This window comes from Argopecten irradians, chromosome 5, assembly GCF_041381155.1.
Source record: "Argopecten irradians isolate NY chromosome 5, Ai_NY, whole genome shotgun sequence".
NCBI classification, from domain to species: domain Eukaryota; kingdom Metazoa; phylum Mollusca; class Bivalvia; order Pectinida; family Pectinidae; genus Argopecten; species Argopecten irradians.
In genome coordinates, this window is record NC_091138.1 from 46,036,256 (window position 1) to 46,056,198 (window position 19,943).

The 19,943-nt window shown below is 34.4% G+C and overlaps 2 protein-coding genes across 2 annotated transcripts in view; one reads left to right on the forward strand and one right to left on the reverse strand.

The window, feature by feature from the left end:
• Positions 1 to 2,161: 2,161 nt before the first annotated feature.
• On the forward strand, positions 2,162 to 3,893 carry LOC138324030 (serine/threonine-protein kinase rio2-like). The gene is made up of 2 exons (XM_069269026.1): positions 2,162 to 2,456; positions 3,668 to 3,893. Exons 1-2 carry the CDS (start codon positions 2,208 to 2,210, stop codon positions 3,827 to 3,829), a joined length of 411 nt encoding a protein of 136 aa, XP_069125127.1. The 5' UTR covers positions 2,162 to 2,207; the 3' UTR covers positions 3,830 to 3,893.
• An 8,210-nt stretch (positions 3,894 to 12,103) lies between these two features.
• Positions 12,104 to 19,943, reverse strand: part of LOC138324031 (uncharacterized) — a 34,131-nt gene continuing 26,291 nt past the window's right edge. Inside the window, exons 8-10 of the mRNA XM_069269027.1 lie at positions 13,821 to 13,896; positions 13,273 to 13,322; positions 12,104 to 12,836 (exon numbers count right to left, since the gene is read on the reverse strand). Coding sequence (XP_069125128.1) covers positions 12,729 to 12,836; positions 13,273 to 13,322; positions 13,821 to 13,896 — 234 coding nt within the window. The 3' untranslated portion in view covers positions 12,104 to 12,728. The remainder of the gene's footprint in view (positions 12,837 to 13,272; positions 13,323 to 13,820; positions 13,897 to 19,943) is intronic.

Below are 19,943 nucleotides of genomic sequence, written 5' to 3' on the forward strand. Positions count from 1 at the left end.
TGTATAGACACAAGGTCAGTGGTCTGTATAGACACAAGGTCAGTGGTCTGTATAGACACAAGGTCAGTGGTCTGTATAGACACAAGGTCAGTGGTCTGTATAGACACAAGGTCAGTGGTCTGTATAGACACAAGGTCAGTGGTCTGTATAGACACAAGGTCAGTGGTCTGTATAGACACAAGGTCAGTGGTCTGTACACACAAGGTCAGTGGTCTGTATAGACACAAGGTCAGTGGTCTGTATAGACACAAGGTCAGTGGTCTGTATAGACACAAGGTCAGTGGTCTGTATAGACACAAGGTCAGTGGTCTGTATAGACACAAGGTCAGTGGTCTGTATACACACAAGGTCAGTGGTCTGTATAGACACAAGGTCAGTGGTCTGTACACACAAGGTCAGTGGTCTGTATAGACACAAGGTCAGTGGTCTGTATAGACACAAGGTCAGTGGTCTGTATAGACACAAGGTCAGTGGTCTGTACACACAAGGTCAGTGGTCTGTATAGACACAAGGTCAGTTGTCTGTACACACAAGGTCAGTGGTCTGTATAGACACGAGGTCAGTGGTCTGTACACACAAGGTCAGTGGTCTGTATAGACACAAGGTCAGTGGTCTGTATAGACACAAGGTCAGTGGTCTGTACACACAAGGTCAGTGGTCTGTATAGACACAAGGTCAGTGGTCTGTATAGACACAAGGTCAGTGGTCTGTACACACAAGGTCAGTGGTCTGTATAGACACAAGTGCAGTGGTCTGTACACACAAGGTCAGTGGTCTGTGTCTATGGACACACAAGTGTCAGTGGTCTGTATAGACACAATGTCAGTGGTCTGTATAGACACAAGGTCAGTGGTCTGTAGACACAAGTCAGTGGTCTGTAACACAAGGTCAGTGGTCTGTATAGACACAAGTGCAGTGGTCTGTACACACAAGGTCAGTGGTCTGTACACACAAGGTCAGTGGTCTGTATAGACACAAGTGCAGTGGTCTGTACACACAAGGTCAGTGGTCTGTATACACACAAGTGCAGTGGTCTGTATAGACACAAGGTCAGTGGTCTGACACACAATGTCAGTGGTCTGTATAGACACAAGTGCAGTGGTCTGTACACACAAGGTCAGTGGTCTGTGTCTATGGTCTGTATAGACCAAGGGCAGTGGTCTGTACACACAAGGTCAGTGGTCTGTACACACAAGGTCAGTGGTCTGTGTCTATGGTCTGTATAGATACAAGGTCAGTGGTCTGTATAGACACAAGGTCAGTGGTCTGTACACACAAGGTCAGTGGTCTGTATAGACACAAGGTCAGTGGTCTGTATAGACACAAGTGCAGTGGTCTGTACACACAAGGTCAGTGGTCTGTATAGACACAAGGTCAGTGGTCTGTATAGACACAAGTGCAGTGGTCTGTACACACAAGGTCAGTGGTCTGTGTCTATGGTCTGTATAGACACAAGGGCAGTGGTCTGTACACACAAGGTCAGTGGTCTGTACACACAAGGTCAGTGGTCTGTACACACAAGGTCAGTGGTCTGTGTCTATGGTCTGTATAGATACAAGGTCAGTGGTCTGTATAGACACAAGGTCAGTGGTCTGTACACACAAGGTCAGTGGTCTGTACACACAAGGTCAGTGGTCTGTACACACAAGGTCAGTGGTCTGTATACACAAGGTCAGTGGTCTGTATACACAAGGTCAGTGGTCTGTACACAAGTGCAGTGGTCTGTACACAAGGTCAGTGGTCTGTATAGACACAAGTGCAGTGGTCTGTATAGACACAAGTGCAGTGGTCTGTATAGACACAAGTGCAGTGGTCTGTACACACAAGGTCAGTGGTCTGTATAGACACAAGTGCAGTGGTCTGTACACAAGGTCAGTAGTTATCTTGACATTGTAAAATTATAGGACATAATACATATAGATAAATAAGAAATCTGATAAACATTGGATGAAGGGCTACCAAGTTTGGTAATGACCTTGACCTTCATTCAAATTGGCTAAAATCTTTAAATGACTTATTATCATTTACCAAGATACCTAGATACCTGATATTACCAGGGTCATACATAGAAATTCTTATTGGCTGACTTGTGTCTTAATTCTGAACTGCTATTACCAGATAGCAGGTGAACAATTCAGGCCCATTGGGCCTTTGTAATCTTAACAAGTCATTTCACGTTATTATTAATTTTCAGCCAATTACATACTATGGAACATGAAGCATACACAATAAGTAAAGAACAAGAAGTAAAAACCAAAAGTGATTTGGACAAGCAAGACAGTGATTCTGGCGTGAATAACCTCGACAGTGACGATGATGATGAGGACAACAGCAATGACGATGAGGACGACAACAGCAATGACGATGAGGATGACAACAACAATGACGATGAGGAGGATAATAACAAAGACAGCTGTGAGGAACTTCTAAAACCTAAAAAGAGGAAATCTAATAAGGTAATTGCTTCATTCATTTGTGTTGAACTGAAAAGTCTTCCAATGATGAGCCGAGAGCCATCATGTGGGATCCTCACACATGGGATCAGGTAGTAAAACAAAACCTTTTAAAAATGATATATATATAACGTTTACTTCAGTCTAGTAAAGAGAATTATTTTGGCCACAGCTATATATATATAGATATATATGCAGGATCCTGGGGGTCAGAGAAACAGTTGGGCACATCAGTGACAACCTGGTACACATTGGCCCATAATGGGGCGTATCCACTTTCTGTAATATATGGTTGGTGCAATCTAAGCCGGGCCTGAAATGATTAAACCTTTCCTTTGATTGACCAGTTCTACCTGTCACCCTGGTAATTATTAGCTCACCAAAGGACTGATGTCATGCATAATATGTACCTCCTGCATAAATATTATCCGGATACTTTTTGTACCCCTATCAAAACATACCCCCCTTGCATAAAATGTACCGCCCTAGTATAAATGTTTGTATTCAATATCTTTTGTCTCAAAATGGTTGAATTTAGTTAGAGCAGAACTGAGGGTTGCAGTTATGAGTGTCTGTGACCAAACAAAGAAATCCCCACCCCCAGGGCAAAGTTAACATTTCCTTATAAATAGCTATTAGTCACAAAGTTCTTCATTTATTACAACCAAAATTGGCGAGAAATATCTTTGGGGGAAGGGGAACAGAGTTTATTTAGTTTTTAGGTTGGTTAATTATTTAGTTTTTAGCCCGTCTGACTCCCGAAAGGCAAGAGGGTGGGGCTCAATAGGGGAAATTGAGGTATCACTACCAGTCATAGAGTTCTGCATGGCTTGTAACCAAATTTGGCCAGAAACATCCTTAGGGGAAGGGGAATAGATCCTTTATAGATTTTGGCTCTGACCCCCTGGGGGCAGGAGGGGTGGGGCCCAATAGGAGAATAGAAGTAAATCCTTAAATTGCTAATAATAGAGTTCTACACGGAATGTATCCAAATTTCGGCAGAAACATTCTTAGGTAAACGGGAACACATTATGCATAAATTTTACTTCTGACTCTCTTGAGCCCAATAGGGAAAGTAGAGGTAAATTTTGAACATCCAGAAAAGAAACAATAATCCTGTATTCAGAAGATTACTTGGCATTACATACCAATTGAGCGATACTCTGGGCCTCTTGTTAGTATTTGGTCATAACTATGCTGCTTTCTGTTTTCAGAAGAAACATCAAGCTGAACTAGATTTGGATTTTGGACACAAGAAAAAGAAAGTGACAGACAAGTTTGAATTGACAATTAGTGAAAAGAAAAGTAAACAAAAGGAAAAAACAAAAATATCCAGTAGTTTTAAGAAAGTGAAATGTAAAAAGCTGAGAAAGTAATTAATCATACTGATAGTGTTGATAGATACAGTATTCTGAATTTAATAATAAATATTTCAGATTATCTCATTTTCATTTGTTTTATTGCTCTACCATAGAATGGGGAATGTGGTTGAATACTCTTGTCAGCCCCGTTTGTTATTTCTAGTCAGTCTTATTTGTCATGTCTAGTTAGCTGCAATATTGTAGCTCAAAAGACTTTTAGACAGGTAATGATGTCGTCTTTAGAGCTACAATTGGTGCCTATTACTGCTAATGGAGCAAAGTAATGGTTATGCAAACCATTACAAAACGTTTGCATGCATTTATCTTATTTGTTTTATATCGCTTACCTACTAGACAATAAAACTGAACCGTATAAAATATCAAATTCTCAGCTAGACATTATTTTTTTTACATATATACATATGAAGGCCTTTCTGAAGAGAATTTGTACTGGAAGTCTTCAAATTATGAATTTGACGTCTTGTGAGTGGTACGGTAGATATAAAGAATGGTAGTTATGTTTGTTTAGGATAACAACATTATGTAAATGCTTGTATACGCATAAATTGATCGGAAACCTACAACAAAGTATAGAAAATTGTGCCCGAGTGATTTTCGGAGGCGCTGCTCCATTACGACACATAGGGACCAATTCGTACCCTGCCGAAAGATATAGTAGGCCGGGTACGTATATTCGTTATAATGTCTAGTCAGTCTTATTGGTCACATCTTGTCAACCTCATTTGTTATGTCTAATCAGCCTCGTTTGTTATGTCTTGTCAGTCTCGTTTGTCATGTCTAGTCAGCCTTGTTTGTTATGTCTTGTCAGCCTCGTTTGTTATGTCTTGTCAGCCTCGTTAGTCATGTCTTGTCAGCCTCGTTTGTCATGTCTTGTCAGCCTTGTTTGTTATGTCTTGTCAGCCTCGTTTGTTATGTCTTGTCAGTCTCGTTTGTCATGTCTTGTCAGCCTCGTTTGTTATGTTTTGTCAGCCTCGTTTGTTATGTCTTGTCAGCCTCGTTTGTTATGTTTTGTCAGCCTCGTTTGTCATGTCTTGTCAGCCTTGTTTGTTATGTCTTGTCAGCCTCGTTTGTTATGTCTTGTCAGTCTCGTTTGTTATGTCTTGTCAGCCTTGTTTGTTATGTCTTGTCAGCCTCGTTTGTTATGTATTGTCAGCCTCGTTTGTTATGTCTAGTCAGTCTCGTTTGTTATGTTTTGTCAGTCTCGTTTGTTATATCTTGTAAGCCTTGTTTGTCATGTGTTGTCAGCCTCGTTTGTCATGTGTTGTCAGCCTCGTTAGTCATGTCTTGTCAGCCCCGTTTGTTATGTCTTGTCAGCCTCGTTTGTTATGTCTTGTCAGCCTCGTTTGTCATGCCTTGTCAGCTTAGTTTGTCATGTCATGTCTGAAATGTTGTTAAAGCTTGTGTTTTTTGTAACTGTCCTTAAAAAAAAATTCAGCCTCGAGTTTTGGCATGTCTAGGATTGGACAGCCTCGAAATGTTGCAAAATGTCTTTCAGCCTCGTTTGTCATGATGATCTTGTCAAGCCTCGTTTGTCATGTCTTGTCAACCTCGTTTGATGTGAGGGTTATGACCCATTGTCAGGCCTCTAGTTTAAAGTGTCAGTAAGTCATTTCTTATCAGCCTCGTATGTCATAGTCTTGTCAGCCTCGTTTGTCATGTCTTGTCAGCCTCGTTTTTCAATGTCTTGTCAGCCTCGTTTTTTATGTCTTGTCAGCCTCTGTTTGTCATGTCTTGTCAGCCTCGTTTGCATGTCTTGTCCAGCCTCGTTTGTTATTTACTTGTCAGCCTCGTTTGTCATGTCTAAGTCCAAACCTTATGTTATTGTTTGTCACACTTGACTCTTGACAGCCTCGTTTGTTATGTCTTGTCAGTCTCGTTGACCTAATGTTGTATCTTGTCAGCCTTGTTTGTCAACTTGTCAGCCTCGTTTGTCATGTCTTGTCAACCATCGTTTGTTAGTGACTAGAAGGTGAGACTAAGGTGTTTCACCTGATGACGCGGTGTCAACATTTTTGTTCAAGTCAAAGTCTTATATAAAGGCAAAACTGAAACAAGAGATCCCAGAGGGATCTTGGCGCCCACCAAAGATTGATCTATGTCTGACAAATGAAAGAGGGATCTTTTCTCTGCTTTTCAAACTTACAATTCTTTTTTCTGCTTTTTCAAACTTTAAACTATCAAAATCCAAGATGGTGGTCGCAAAATGCAATAGGCAGAACTAGGGTCCTAGAGGAACCTACATATGATATTTGAGAACAATCCCTTCAATACTTTCTGAGAAATAGCGGTAACAAACTTTAACTATCAAAATCCAAGATGGCCACCGGTCGGCCATCTTGTTGACCGATCAGTCCCAAAATGCAATATGCACAACTGGGGTCCTAGGGGAACCTACATATGAAATTTGAGAAAGATCCCTTCAGTGCTTTCTGAGAAATAGCGGTAACAAACTTTAACTATCAAAATCCAAGATGGCTACCTGGCGGCCATCTTGTTGACCGATCAGTCCCAAAATGCAATATGCACAACAAGGGTCCTACGGGAACCTACATATGAAATTTGAGAAAGATCCCTTCAATACTTTCTGAGAAATAGCGGTAACAAACTTTAACTATCAAAATCCAAGATGGCTGCCTGGTGGCCATCTTGTTGACCGATCAGTCCCAAAATATAATATGCACAACTAGGGTCCTAGGGGAACCTACATATGAAATTTGAGAAAGATCCCTTCAGTGCTTTCTGAGAAATAGCGGTAACAAACTTTAACTATCAAAATCCAAGATGGCGGCCTGGTCGGCCATCTTGTTGACCGATCAGTCCCAAAATGCAATATGCACAACTAGGGTCCTAGGGGAACCTACATATGAAATTTGAGAAAGATCCCTTCAGTACTTTCTGAGAAATAGCGGTAACAAACTTTAACTATCAAAATCCAAGATGGCTGCCTGGCGGCCATCTTGTTGACCGATCAGTCCCAAAATACAATATGCACAACTAGGGTCCTAGGGGAACCTACATATGAAATTTGAGAAAGATCCCTTCAGTACTTTTAGAGAAATAGCGGTAACAAGAATTGTTAACGGACGGACGGACGGACGGACGGACGGAAGGACGGACGGACGGACGGACGGAAGGACGGACGGACGACGGACCACGGACGAAAGGCGATTTGAATAGCCCACCATCTGATGATGGTGGGCTAAAAACTAAATAAGAGAATTATTGGAATCATAATTTATTTGACTTTTGATACAGAACAGATGATATTCTAAAGCATTGAATGTTACAATCACTGTTGGTTAGATGTAAGCCTCACAAGAACATTTAAGATTAAAATGATCAATATAACAAGAAAAGTGAATATCACAGCTAGGTTAGATAGCTCGAGGGCTATCGGATAACTAACAGTGTACACGTTTATAACATTCATCGATATTCAGATTATTACAGAAACCATTGGAGTTAATGAATCACTCCATATCATACTTATTTTGATTTATACAATAAGTAGTGAATTTCAACAAATTAACACATGGAACACAAGAAATTAACATAAAAATAAGCAACCTACAGTGAAATCAGTGAAACAATTATCATGTCAGAGTTGATAATTTCATGAGACTCAATAAATTATTCATTGGTAGATATAGTGTACCATATTTTTGTTTGAACAATAATTTTAGGCTGGTACTTTGAACTTTTTTATGGAACTCCCTGAAATAGACTTTACGCACTGGGTACCAGTGGGAAACACATTAGGTAAGCTACCTGACATTTGTATGAATTCATTAAAATGGTAAGTTTTTGTGGTGACATAAATTCGTTGATTTTGGTCAAAAACCAAAATCCACGTAAATTAAACATCCACAAACATTAATTAGGTCACAATATAACTATGCATTATATTGTAAAAAGTTTAGAAAAATGAGGTTTGCTTGTATTTAATATCCTATCAATAACCAGGAACTATGGTCATATGTCAGACACCTAATCCACTCGGGTATTGTGGCCCAGATATGGAGGGCTAGAGATAATTTGTCAGACACCTTAACCACTCAGTCACCCTGGCCCGGAGATGGAGGGCTAGAGATAATATGCCAGACACCTAATCCACTCAGTCATTGTGGCCCAGAGATGGAGGACTAGAGATGATATGTCAGACACTTCAACCACTCAGTCACCCTGGCCCAGAGATGGAGGGCTAGAGATAATATGTCAGACACTTCAACTACTCAGTCACCCTGGCCCAGAGATGGAGGACTAGAGATGATATGTCAGACACTTCAACCACTCAGTCACCCTGGCCCAGAGATGATATGTCAGACACTTCAACCACTCAGTCACCCTGGCCCAGAGATGGAGGACTAGAGATGATATGCCAGACACTTCAACTACTCAGTCACCCTGGCCCAGAGATGGAGGACTAGAGATAATATGTCAGACACCTTTACCACTCAGCCACCCTGGCCCACAGATGGAGGACTAGAGATAATTTGTCAGACACTTTAACCACTCAGTCACCCTGGCCCAGAGATGGAGGACTAGAGATAATATGTCAGACACCTTAATCACTCAGTCACCCTGGCCCAGAGATGGAGGACTAGAGATAATATGTCAGACAATTTAATCACTCAGTCACCGTGGCCCAGAGATGGCGGACTAGAGATTATAAGTCAGACACCTTAACCACTCAGTCATTGTGGCCCAAAGATGGAGGGCTAGAGATACTATGTCAGACAATTTAATCACTCAGTCACCGTGGCCAAGAGATGGAGGACTAGAGATAATATGTCAGACACCTTAATCACTCAGTCACCCTGGCCCAGAGATGGAGGACTAGAGATAATATGTCAGACAATTTAATCACTCAGTCACCCTGGCCCAGAGATGGAGGACTAGAGATAATATGTCAGACACTTCAACTACTCAGTCACCCTGGCCCAGAGATGGAGGACTAGAGATAACATATCAGACACCTTAATCACTCAGTCACCCTGGCCCAGAGATGGAGGACTAGAGATAATTTGTCAGACACTTTAACCACTCAGTCACCCTGGCCCAGAGATGGAGGACTAGAGATAACATATCAGACACCTTAATCACTCAGTCACCCTGGCCCAGAGATGGAGGACTAGAGATAATATGTCAGACAATTTAATCACTCAGCCACCCTGGCCCAGAGATGGAGGACTAGAGATAATATGTCAGACACTTTAACCACTCAGTCACCCTGGCCCAGAGATGGAGGACTAGAGATAATATGTCAGACACTTTAACCACTCAGTCACCCTGGCCCAGAGATGGAGGGCTAGATATAAAATGTCAGACACTTTAACCACTCAGTCACCCTGGCCCAGAGATGGAGGGCTAGAGATAATATGTCAGACACCTTAATCACTCAGTCACCCTGGCCCAGAGATGGAGGACTAGAGATAATATGTCAGACAATTTAATCACTCAGTCACCCTGGCCCAGTGATGGAGGACTGGAGATAATATGTCAGACAATTTAACCACTCAGTCACCCTGGCCCAGAGATGGAGGACTAGAGATAATTTGTCAGACACCTTAACCACTCAGTCACCCTGTCCCAGAGATGGAGGGCTAGAGATAATATGTCAGACACCTTAATCACTCAGTCACCCTGGCCCAGAGATGGAGGACTAGAGATAATATGTCAGACACTTTAACCACTCAGTCACCCTGGCCCAGAGATGGAGGACTAGAGATAATTTGTCAGACACCTTAACCACTCAGTCACCCTGTCCCAGAGATGGAGGGCTAGAGATAATATGTCAGACACCTTAATCACTCAGTCACCCTGGCCCAGAGATGGAGGACTAGAGATAATATGTCAGACACTTTAACCACCCAGTCACCCTGGCCCAGAGATGGAGGACTAGAGATAATATGTCAGACAATTTAACCACTCAGTCACCCTGGCCCAGAGATGGAGGACTAGAGATAATATGTCAGACACCTTAACCACTCAGTCACCCTGGCCCAGAGATGGAGGACTAGAGATAATATGTCAGACAATTTAACCACTCAGTCCAGCTAGTGTAGTTATTAGTATATTGATATTTCTCAAAATATCTATGTTCACCAGCCAGTTCACACTAATAAATAAAATAGACATTATCAAGTTTTTCTTTAAGAATATTTCAAAGTATGAACAAAATATTTTACATTTCAAAACAAAAGCAACATATCTTATATGTTACAAATTCAAATAACATAATTAAATTTTCAATATTTAAATTAAAAGTTGTACAATATTACACCCATTGTATAAATAGATAACGTTGTACAATATTACACCCATGTGATAAATAAATGACATTGTACAATTTTACACCCATGGTATAAACGTTGTACAACATTACACCCATGGTATAAATAGATAAAGTTGTACAATATTACACCCATGGTATGAATATATAACGTTGTACAATATTATACCCATGGTATATATAGATAAAGTTGTAAAATATTACACCCATGGTATAAAAAGATAACGTTGTACAATATTTCACCCATGTGATAAAAAAATGACATTGTACAATTTTACACCCATGGTATAAACGTTGTACAATATTACACCCATGGTATAAATAGATAAAGTTGTACAATATTACACCCATGGTATGAATATATAACGTTGTACAATATTTCACCCATGGTATGAATAAAGTTGTACAATATTACACCCATGGTATAAACAAAGTTGTACAATATTACACCCATGGTATGAATTAAGTTGTAAGTTATACAATATTACAGCCATGGTATGAATAAATAATGTTGTACAATATTACACCCATGGTATGAATTAAGTTGTAAGTTATACAATATTACAGCCATGGTATGAATATATAATGTTGTACAATATTACACCCATGGTATCAATAGATAACGTTGTACAATATTACACCCATGGTATAAATAAAGTTGTACAATATTTCACCCATGGTATGAATTAAGTTGTACAATATAACACCCATGGTATGAATAAAGTTGTACAATATTACACCCATGGTATGAATAAAGTTGTACAATATATCACCCATGGTATGAATAAAGTTGTACAATATTACACCCATGGTATGAATAAAGTTGTAAGTTGTACAATATTACACCCATGGTATGAATTAAGTTGTAAGTTGTACAATATTACACCCATGGTATGAATTAAGTTGTAAGTTGTACAATATTACAGCCATGGTATAAATAGATGAAGTTGTACAATATTACACCCATGGTATAAACATTGTACAATATTACAAATATGGTAAGAATAAAGTTGTTAGTTGTACAATATTACACCCATGGTATAAATTAAGTTGTAAGTTGTACAATATTTCACACATGGTATAAATAAAGTTGTACAATATTACACCCACGGTATAAATAAAGTTGTGCAATATTACACCCATGGTATATGTAAATAAAGTTGTACAATATTTCACCCATGGTATGAATAAGGTTGTACAATATTACACCCATGGTATGAATAAAGTTGTACAATACAACTGCAGTACATTGTACATGACCAACATCTTATTGAAGTAGCCAGTGCTATATTTATACATCTTCAGGTATTACTTCAGGTTTAACCTTAAGGTTTCCTCTGCCCAATTTTGCATTATTTATCTATATCAATTACAACGTTCGTTCAGTACAATACAACTGTGTAGCACACATTCTGATTGGCTGAATGGTTTACTGTGTAACACACAATTTGATTGGCTGAATGGTTTACTGTGTAACACACTATCTGATTGGCTGAATGGTTTACTGTGTAACACACAATCTGATTGGCTGAATGGCTTACTGTGTAACAAACAATCTGATTGGCTGAATGGTTTTAAGTCCCTTCTTCATCACATTGTGCTTCGCTTAAGCATTGATGTCACTATTTTGTAATTTTATCGGGGTATGAAATTTTTTTTTTTACAAACTGTGTGAATCTGCGTAGCGGATTCTCACAAAAGTTTGCAAACATTTTTTTTTTCATAACCCGATAAAATTTAAAATAGTGACATCAATACTTATAATTAATTTTATACTCTATTTGATAAAATGAAGTATGGTTAAATGTAACATTATAGAGGTTTTTCAAGGGATTCTTTTTTCCAAACAATATGCAACGTCAATGTCTCTATTGTGACGTCACGATAACGTCAGAGTTTCGTGCCATTCTCGAATTTTTTTTCCATAGTGGTATACAAAAAAATATCGGCCAATCAGAAAGCCAGATTTAGTGATAGCCAGTTAACAATATTTATTTTTATCTTTTTTGCCATTTTTTTGCCAGTTAACAAGTCACCTCAATATTATTAAATGGCTATTAATGGCGTATTGACCCTTTATAATAATGCATATCAATAAAATTGCCGAAAAGAAAGATTTATTCAAGAGCGCATTCAAAAAGGCCTAATTGTTGTTAAAAGATGTCATTTCACGTTAAAATATTGAGGACTCAGACAGAGGGTTTACAATCTTGAGCTTACAATTAGATTAACCGTGTTTAACGAGGCATGAACAGATCCTTTGAGTACAAATGATGCGAAAATTCCCAAAATCTTCTTATGAATTCACAGATTTGATGAATATGTTTAACTGGCCAATCAGATTACATATTATATGTTTAACTGACCAATCAGATTACATGTTATAGATCTGTTTCATCTAGTGGTGTAGTTGACTCCTTTACGTTATATACAATATACTATACTACAGAAATGGGGCAGAGGAAGACTGAAACCGCAGTAAGATTTAAGTATAAAATATATGTATTCTGGTAGTCACACTAGAGATCCAGTATCAGGTCCTAGAAAGTAGCCACACTAGAGATCCAGTTTCAGGTCCTCGGTCCTGGTTTGATGGTAAGATCATAACGCACTAAGTTGCTGAGCTTTATCACAAAGTCTCCTCACTCGAGCTGACAGTTTCAGGTGCTGAGAGCAGTTCACACCAACCACACTGGCTAAGTCACATAACTAAAAAACATGAAGGTGTAAAACATACAATAAAATCTTATACCTGTAACTTATATCAAATAAAGTGATTATTTATAGCAAATTATTATAATAATTATAATAGTGGAAATCACTTCCTATTTATATAGGAGCCTTGGTGGCTGAGTGGTTAAGATGTCCTGACATATTACCACAAGCCCTCCACCTCTGGGATGCGGGTTTGAATCCCATGTATGGCATTTGCCAGTAATGACCGCTTGTCGGTGGTTTTTCTCCGAGTACTCCGGCTTTCCTCCACTAACTAACCTGGCACATTCTTACATGACCCTGACTGTTAATAGGACATTAAAAAATAAACCCAAACCACACTTCTATTTATATTATCAGGTAACAGTGACTATATTGGTTTTTATCTTAGGATCCAAAAGCGCCATATTAACCATGTATCGATACTCACCTCTGTGTTTTTGCTCATCATCTGCAGCAAACATTGCATGAGGTTATAAACTGTAAACAAATGGGAAAGACTTAGAGACAGCTATACTCTGGTGATATCATACATGATCAGGTTTAAAGAGACTACTACTTTAGATTTCACCGTTGAAAACAGAAGCCAAGCCAAGTTCCTTCACTAATCAAACTTTATCATCAATACTTGTTTCTTCACTAATCAAACTTTATCATCAATACTTGTTTCTTCACTAATCAAACTTTATCATCAATACCTGTTTTTTCACTAATGAAAATTTATCATGAATATCTGTTGCTTTACTAATCAAATTTTATCATTAATACTTGTTTCTTCACTAATCAAACTTTATCATCAATACCTGTTTCTTCACTAATCAAACTTTATCATCAATACCTGTTTTTTCACTAATGAAAATTTATCATTAATACCTGTTGCTTCACTGATCAAATTTTATCATTAATACCTGTTTCTTCACTAGTTAAATTTTATTATTAATACCTGTTTCTTCACTGATCAAATTTTATCATTAATACCTGTTTCTTCAGTTAATTCTTTCTGTAAACATTCCAAAACTGCACTACCAATTTCCACCTGGGTGTCCTCTTCCAACTGTTAACATCAGATACATCTTATATAGAGATTGTTGTAAATCTGATATAGAGATTGTTGTACATCTGATATAGAGATTGTTGTACATCTAATATAGAGATTGTTGTACATCTAATATAGTGATTGTTGTACATATCTAATATAGTGATTGTTGTACATATCTAATATAGTGATTGTTGTACATATCTAATATAGTGATTGTTGTTCATATCTTATATAGTGATTGTTGTATATATCTAATATAGTGATTGTTGTACATATCTAATATAGTGATTGTTGTACATCTAATATAGTGATTGTTGTACATATCTAATATAGTGATTGTTGTACATATCTAATATAGTGATTGTTGTACATATCTAATATAGTGATTGTTGTACATATCTAATATAGTGATTGTTGTATATATCTAATATAGTGATTGTTGTACATATCTAATATAGTGATTGTTGTACATATCTAATATAGTGATTGTTGTACATCTAATATAGTGATTGTTGTACATATCTAATATAGTGATTGTTGTACATATCTAATATAGTGATTGTTGTACATATCTAATATAGTGATTGTTGTACATATCTAATATAGTGATTGTTGTACATATCTAATATAGAGATTGTTGTACATATCTAATATAGTGATTGTTGTACATATCTAATATAGTGATTGTTGTACATATCTAATATAGTGATTGTTGTACATATCTAATATAGTGATTGTTGTACATATCTAATATAGTGATTGTTGTACATATCTAATATAGTATTGTTGTACATATCTATATAGTGATTGTTGTACATATCTAATATAGTGATTGTTGTACATATCTAATATAGGATTGTTGTACATATCTAATATAGAGATTGTTGTACATATCTAATATAGTGATTGTTGTACATATCTAATATAGTGATTGTTGTACATATCTAATATAGAGATTGTTGTACATATCTAATATAGAGATTGTTGTACATATCTAATATAGTGATTGTTGTACATATCTTAATATAGTGATTGTTGTACATATCTAATATAGTATTGTTGTACATATTAATAGTGATTGTTGTACATATCTAATATAGAGATTGTTGTACATATCTAATATAGAGATTGTTGTACATATCTAATATAGGATTGTTGTACATATCTAATATAGAGATTGTTGTACATATCTAATATAGAGATTGTTGTACATATCTAATATAGAGATTGTTGTACATATCTATATAGGATATTTCTAATATATAGTGATTGTTGTACATATCTATATAGTGATTGTTGTACATACTAATATAGTGATTGTTGTACATATCTAATATAGTGATTGTTGTACATATCTAATATAGAGATTGTTGTACATATCTAATATAGTGATTGTTGTACATATCTAATATAGTGATTGTTGTACATATCTAATATAGAGATTGTTGTACATATCTAATATAGTGATTGTTGTACATATCTAATATAGTGATTGTTGTACATATCTAATATAGTGATTGTTGTACATATCTAATATAGTGATTGTTGTACATATCTAATATAGTGATTGTTGTACATATCTAATATAGTGATTGTTGTACATATCTAATATAGTGATTGTTGTACATATCTAATATAGTGATTGTTGTACATATCTAATATAGTGATTGTTGTACATATCTAATATATTGTTGTAATATCTAATATTGTTGTACATATCTAATATAGTGATTGTTGTACATATCTAATATAGAGATGTGTTGTACATATCTAATATAGTGATTGTTGTACATATCTAATATAGTGATTGTTGTACATATCTAATATAGTGATTGTTGTACATATCTAATATATAGTGATTGTTGTACATATCTAATATAGTGATTGTTGTACATATCTAATATAGTGATTGTTGTACATATCTAATATAGTGATTGTTGTACATATCTAATATAGTGATTGTTGTACATATCTAATATAGTGATTGTTGTACATATCTAATATAGTGATTGTTGTACATATCTAATATAGAGATTGTTGTACATATCTAATATAGAGATTGTTGTACATATCTAATATAGTGATTGTTGTACATATCTAATATAGTGATTGTTGTACATCTAATTGATTGTTGTACATATCTAATATAGTGATTGTTGTACATATCTAATATAGAGATTGTTGTACATATCTAATATAGAGATTGTTGTACATATCTAATATAGTGATTGTTGTACATATCTAATATAGTGATGTTGTACATATCTAATATAGTGATTGTTGTACATATCTAATATAGTGATTGTTGTACATATCTAATATAGTGATTGTTGTACATATCTAATATATATTGTTGTAAATTAATATAGGATTGTTGTACATATCTAATATAGTGATTGTTGTACATATCTAATATAGTGATTGTTGTACATATCTAATATAGTGATTGTTGTACATATCTAATATAGTGATTGTTGTACATATCTAATATAGTGATTGTTGTACATATCTAATATAGAGATTGTTGTACATATCTAATATAGAGATTGTTGTACATATCTAATATAGTGATTGTTGTACATCTAATCTAATATAGTGATTGTTTGTACATACTATGTATATCTAATATAGTGATTGTTGTACATATCTAATATAGTGATTGTTGTACATATCTAATATAGTGATTGTTGTACATATCTAATATAGTGATTGTTGTACATATCTAATATAGTGATTGTTGTACATATCTAATATAGTGATTGTTGTACATCTAATATAGTGATTGTTGTACATCTAATATAGTGATTGTTGTACATATCTAATATAGTGATTGTTGTACATATCTAATATAGAGATTGTTGTACATATCTAATATAGAGATTGTTGTACATCTAATATAGTGATTGTTGTACATATCTAATATAGTGATTGTTGTACATATCTAATATAGTGATTGTTGTACATATCTAATATAGAGATTGTTGTACATATCTAATATAGAGATTGTTGTACATATCTAATATAGTGATTGTTGTACATATCTAATATAGTGATTGTTGTACATATCTAATATAGTGATTGTTGTACATATCTAATATAGTGATTGTTGTACATATCTAATATAGTGATTGTTGTACATATCTAATATAGAGATTGTTGTACATATCTAATATAGTGATTGTTGTACATATCTAATATAGTGATTGTTGTACATATCTAATATAGTGATTGTTGTACATATCTAATATAGTGATTGTTGTACATCTAATATAGAGATTGTTGTACATCTAATATAGTGATTGTTGTACATATCTAATATAGTGATTGTTGTACATATCTAATATAGTGATTGTTGTACATATCTAATATAGAGATTGTTGTACATATCTAATATAGAGATTGTTGTACATATCTAATATAGTGATTGTTGTACATATCTAATATAGTGATTGTTGTACATATCTAATATAGTGATTGTTGTACATATCTAATATAGTGATTGTTGTACATATCTAATATAGTGATTGTTGTACATATCTAATATATTGTTGTACATATCTAATATAGTGATTGTATGTACATATTGTACATAATATAGAGATTGTTGTACATATCTAATATAGTGATTGTTGTACATCTAATATAGTGATTGTTGTACATATCTAATATAGTGATTGTTGTACATATCTTATATAGTGATTGTTGTACATATCTAATATAGTGATTGTTGTACATATCTAATATAGTGATTGTTGTACATATCTAATATGATTGTTGTACATATCTAATATAGAGATTGTTGTACATATCTAATATAGAGATTGTTGTACATATCTAATATAGTGATTGTTGTACATATCTAATATAGTGATTGTTGTACATATCTAATATAGTGATTGTTGTACATATCTAATATAGTGATTGTTGTACATATCTAATATAGTGATTGTTGTACATATCTAATATAGTGATTGTTGTACATATCTAATATAGAGATTGTTGTACATATCTAATATAGTGATTGTTGTACATATCTAATATAGTGATTGTTGTACATATCTAATATAGTGATTGTTGTACATATCTAATATAGTGATTGTTGTACATATCTAATATAGTGATTGTTGTACATATCTAATATAGTGATTGTTGTACATATCTAATATAGTGATTGTTGTACATATCTAATATAGTGATTGTTGTACATATCTAATATAGTGATTGTTGTACATATCTAATATAGTGATTGTTGTACATATCTAATATAGTGATTGTTGTACATATCTAATATAGTGATTGTTGTACATATCTAATATAGTGATTGTTGTACATATCTAATATAGTGATTGTTGTACATATCTAATATAGTGATTGTTGTACATATCTAATATAGTGATTGTTGTACATATCTAATATAGTGATTGTTGTACATATCTAATATAGAGATTGTTGTACATATCTAATATAGTGATTGTTGTACATATCTAATATAGAGATTGTTGTACATATCTAATATAGTGATTGTTGTAAATATCTAATATAGAGATTGTTGTACATATCTAATATAGAGATTGTTGTACATATCTAATATAGTGATTGTTGTACATATCTAATATAGAGATTGTTGTACATCTAATATAGTGATTGTTGTACATCTAATATAGTGATTGTTGTACATCTAATATAGAGATTGTTGTACATCTAATATAGTGATTGTTGTACATCTAATATAGTGATTGTTGTACATATCTAATATAGAGATTGTTGTACATATCTAATATAGAGATTGTTGTACATCTAATATAGTGATTGTTGTACATCTAATATAGAGATTGTTGTACATCTCTAATATAGTGATTGTTGTACATCTAATATAGTGATTGTTGTACATATCTAATATAGTGATTGTTGTACATATCTAATATAGTGATTGTTGTACATATCTAATATAGTGATTGTTGTACATATCTAATATAGTGATTGTTGTACATCTAATATAGTGATTGTTGTACATCTAATATATGATTGTTGTATATCTAATATAGTGATTGTTGTACATATCTAATATAGTGATTGTTGTACATATCTAATATAGTGATTGTTGTACACATATCTAATATAGTGATTGTTGTACATCTAATATAGTGATTGTTGTACATCTAATATAGTGATTGTTGTACATATCTAATATAGTGATTGTTGTACATCTAATATAGTGATTGTTGTACATCTAATATAGTGATTGTTGTACATCTAATATAGTGATTGTTGTACATCTAATATAGAGATTGTTGTACATATCTAATATAGTGATTGTTGTACATATCTAATATAGTGATTGTTGTACATATCTAATATAGAGATTGTTGTACATATCTAATATAGTGATTGTTGTACATATCTAATATAGAGATTGTTGTACATATCTAATATAGAGATTGTTGTACATATCTTATATAGTGATTTGTTCTTATATAGTTATTGTTGTATCTAATATAGAGATTGTTGTACATCTAATATAGTGATTGTTGTACATCTAATATAGTGATTGTTGTACATCTAATATAGTGATTGTTGTACATCTAATATAGTGATTGTTGTACATATCAAATAAAGTGATTGTTGTACATATCTAATATAGAGATTGTTGTACATATCAAATAAAGTGATTGTTGTACATATCTAATATAGAGATTGTTGTACATATTTATATAGAGATTGTTGTACATATCTAATATAGAGATTGTTGTACATATCTAATATAGTGATTGTTGTATATATCTAATATAGTAATTGTTGTACATATCTAATATAGTGATTGTTGTACATATCTAATATAACGATTGTTGTACATTTCTAATATAATGATTGTTGTACATCTAATATAGTGATTGTTGTACATCTTATATAGTGATTGTTGTACATCTAATTTAATGATTGTTGTACATCTAATTTTAATATTATAATAGTGATATTAGACATTTTAGTCATTTTGACACCTTTTGGCCCCACCTCAGGCCCCTGGGGGTCAGTCGTAGGACCAATTAAGTTCTAGTGTTGAA

What these genes read in the sequence shown, in the direction of transcription:
- LOC138324030 (XM_069269026.1), top strand. Translation starts at nt 2,208, where the DNA reads ATGGAACATGAAGCATACACAATAAGTAAAGAACAAGAAGTAAAAACC. An exon ending in AAAAGAGGAAATCTAATAAG is followed by an intron (nt 2,457 to 3,667) that starts GTAATTGCTTCA and finishes TTCTGTTTTCAG; the next exon opens with AAGAAACATCAAGCTGAACT.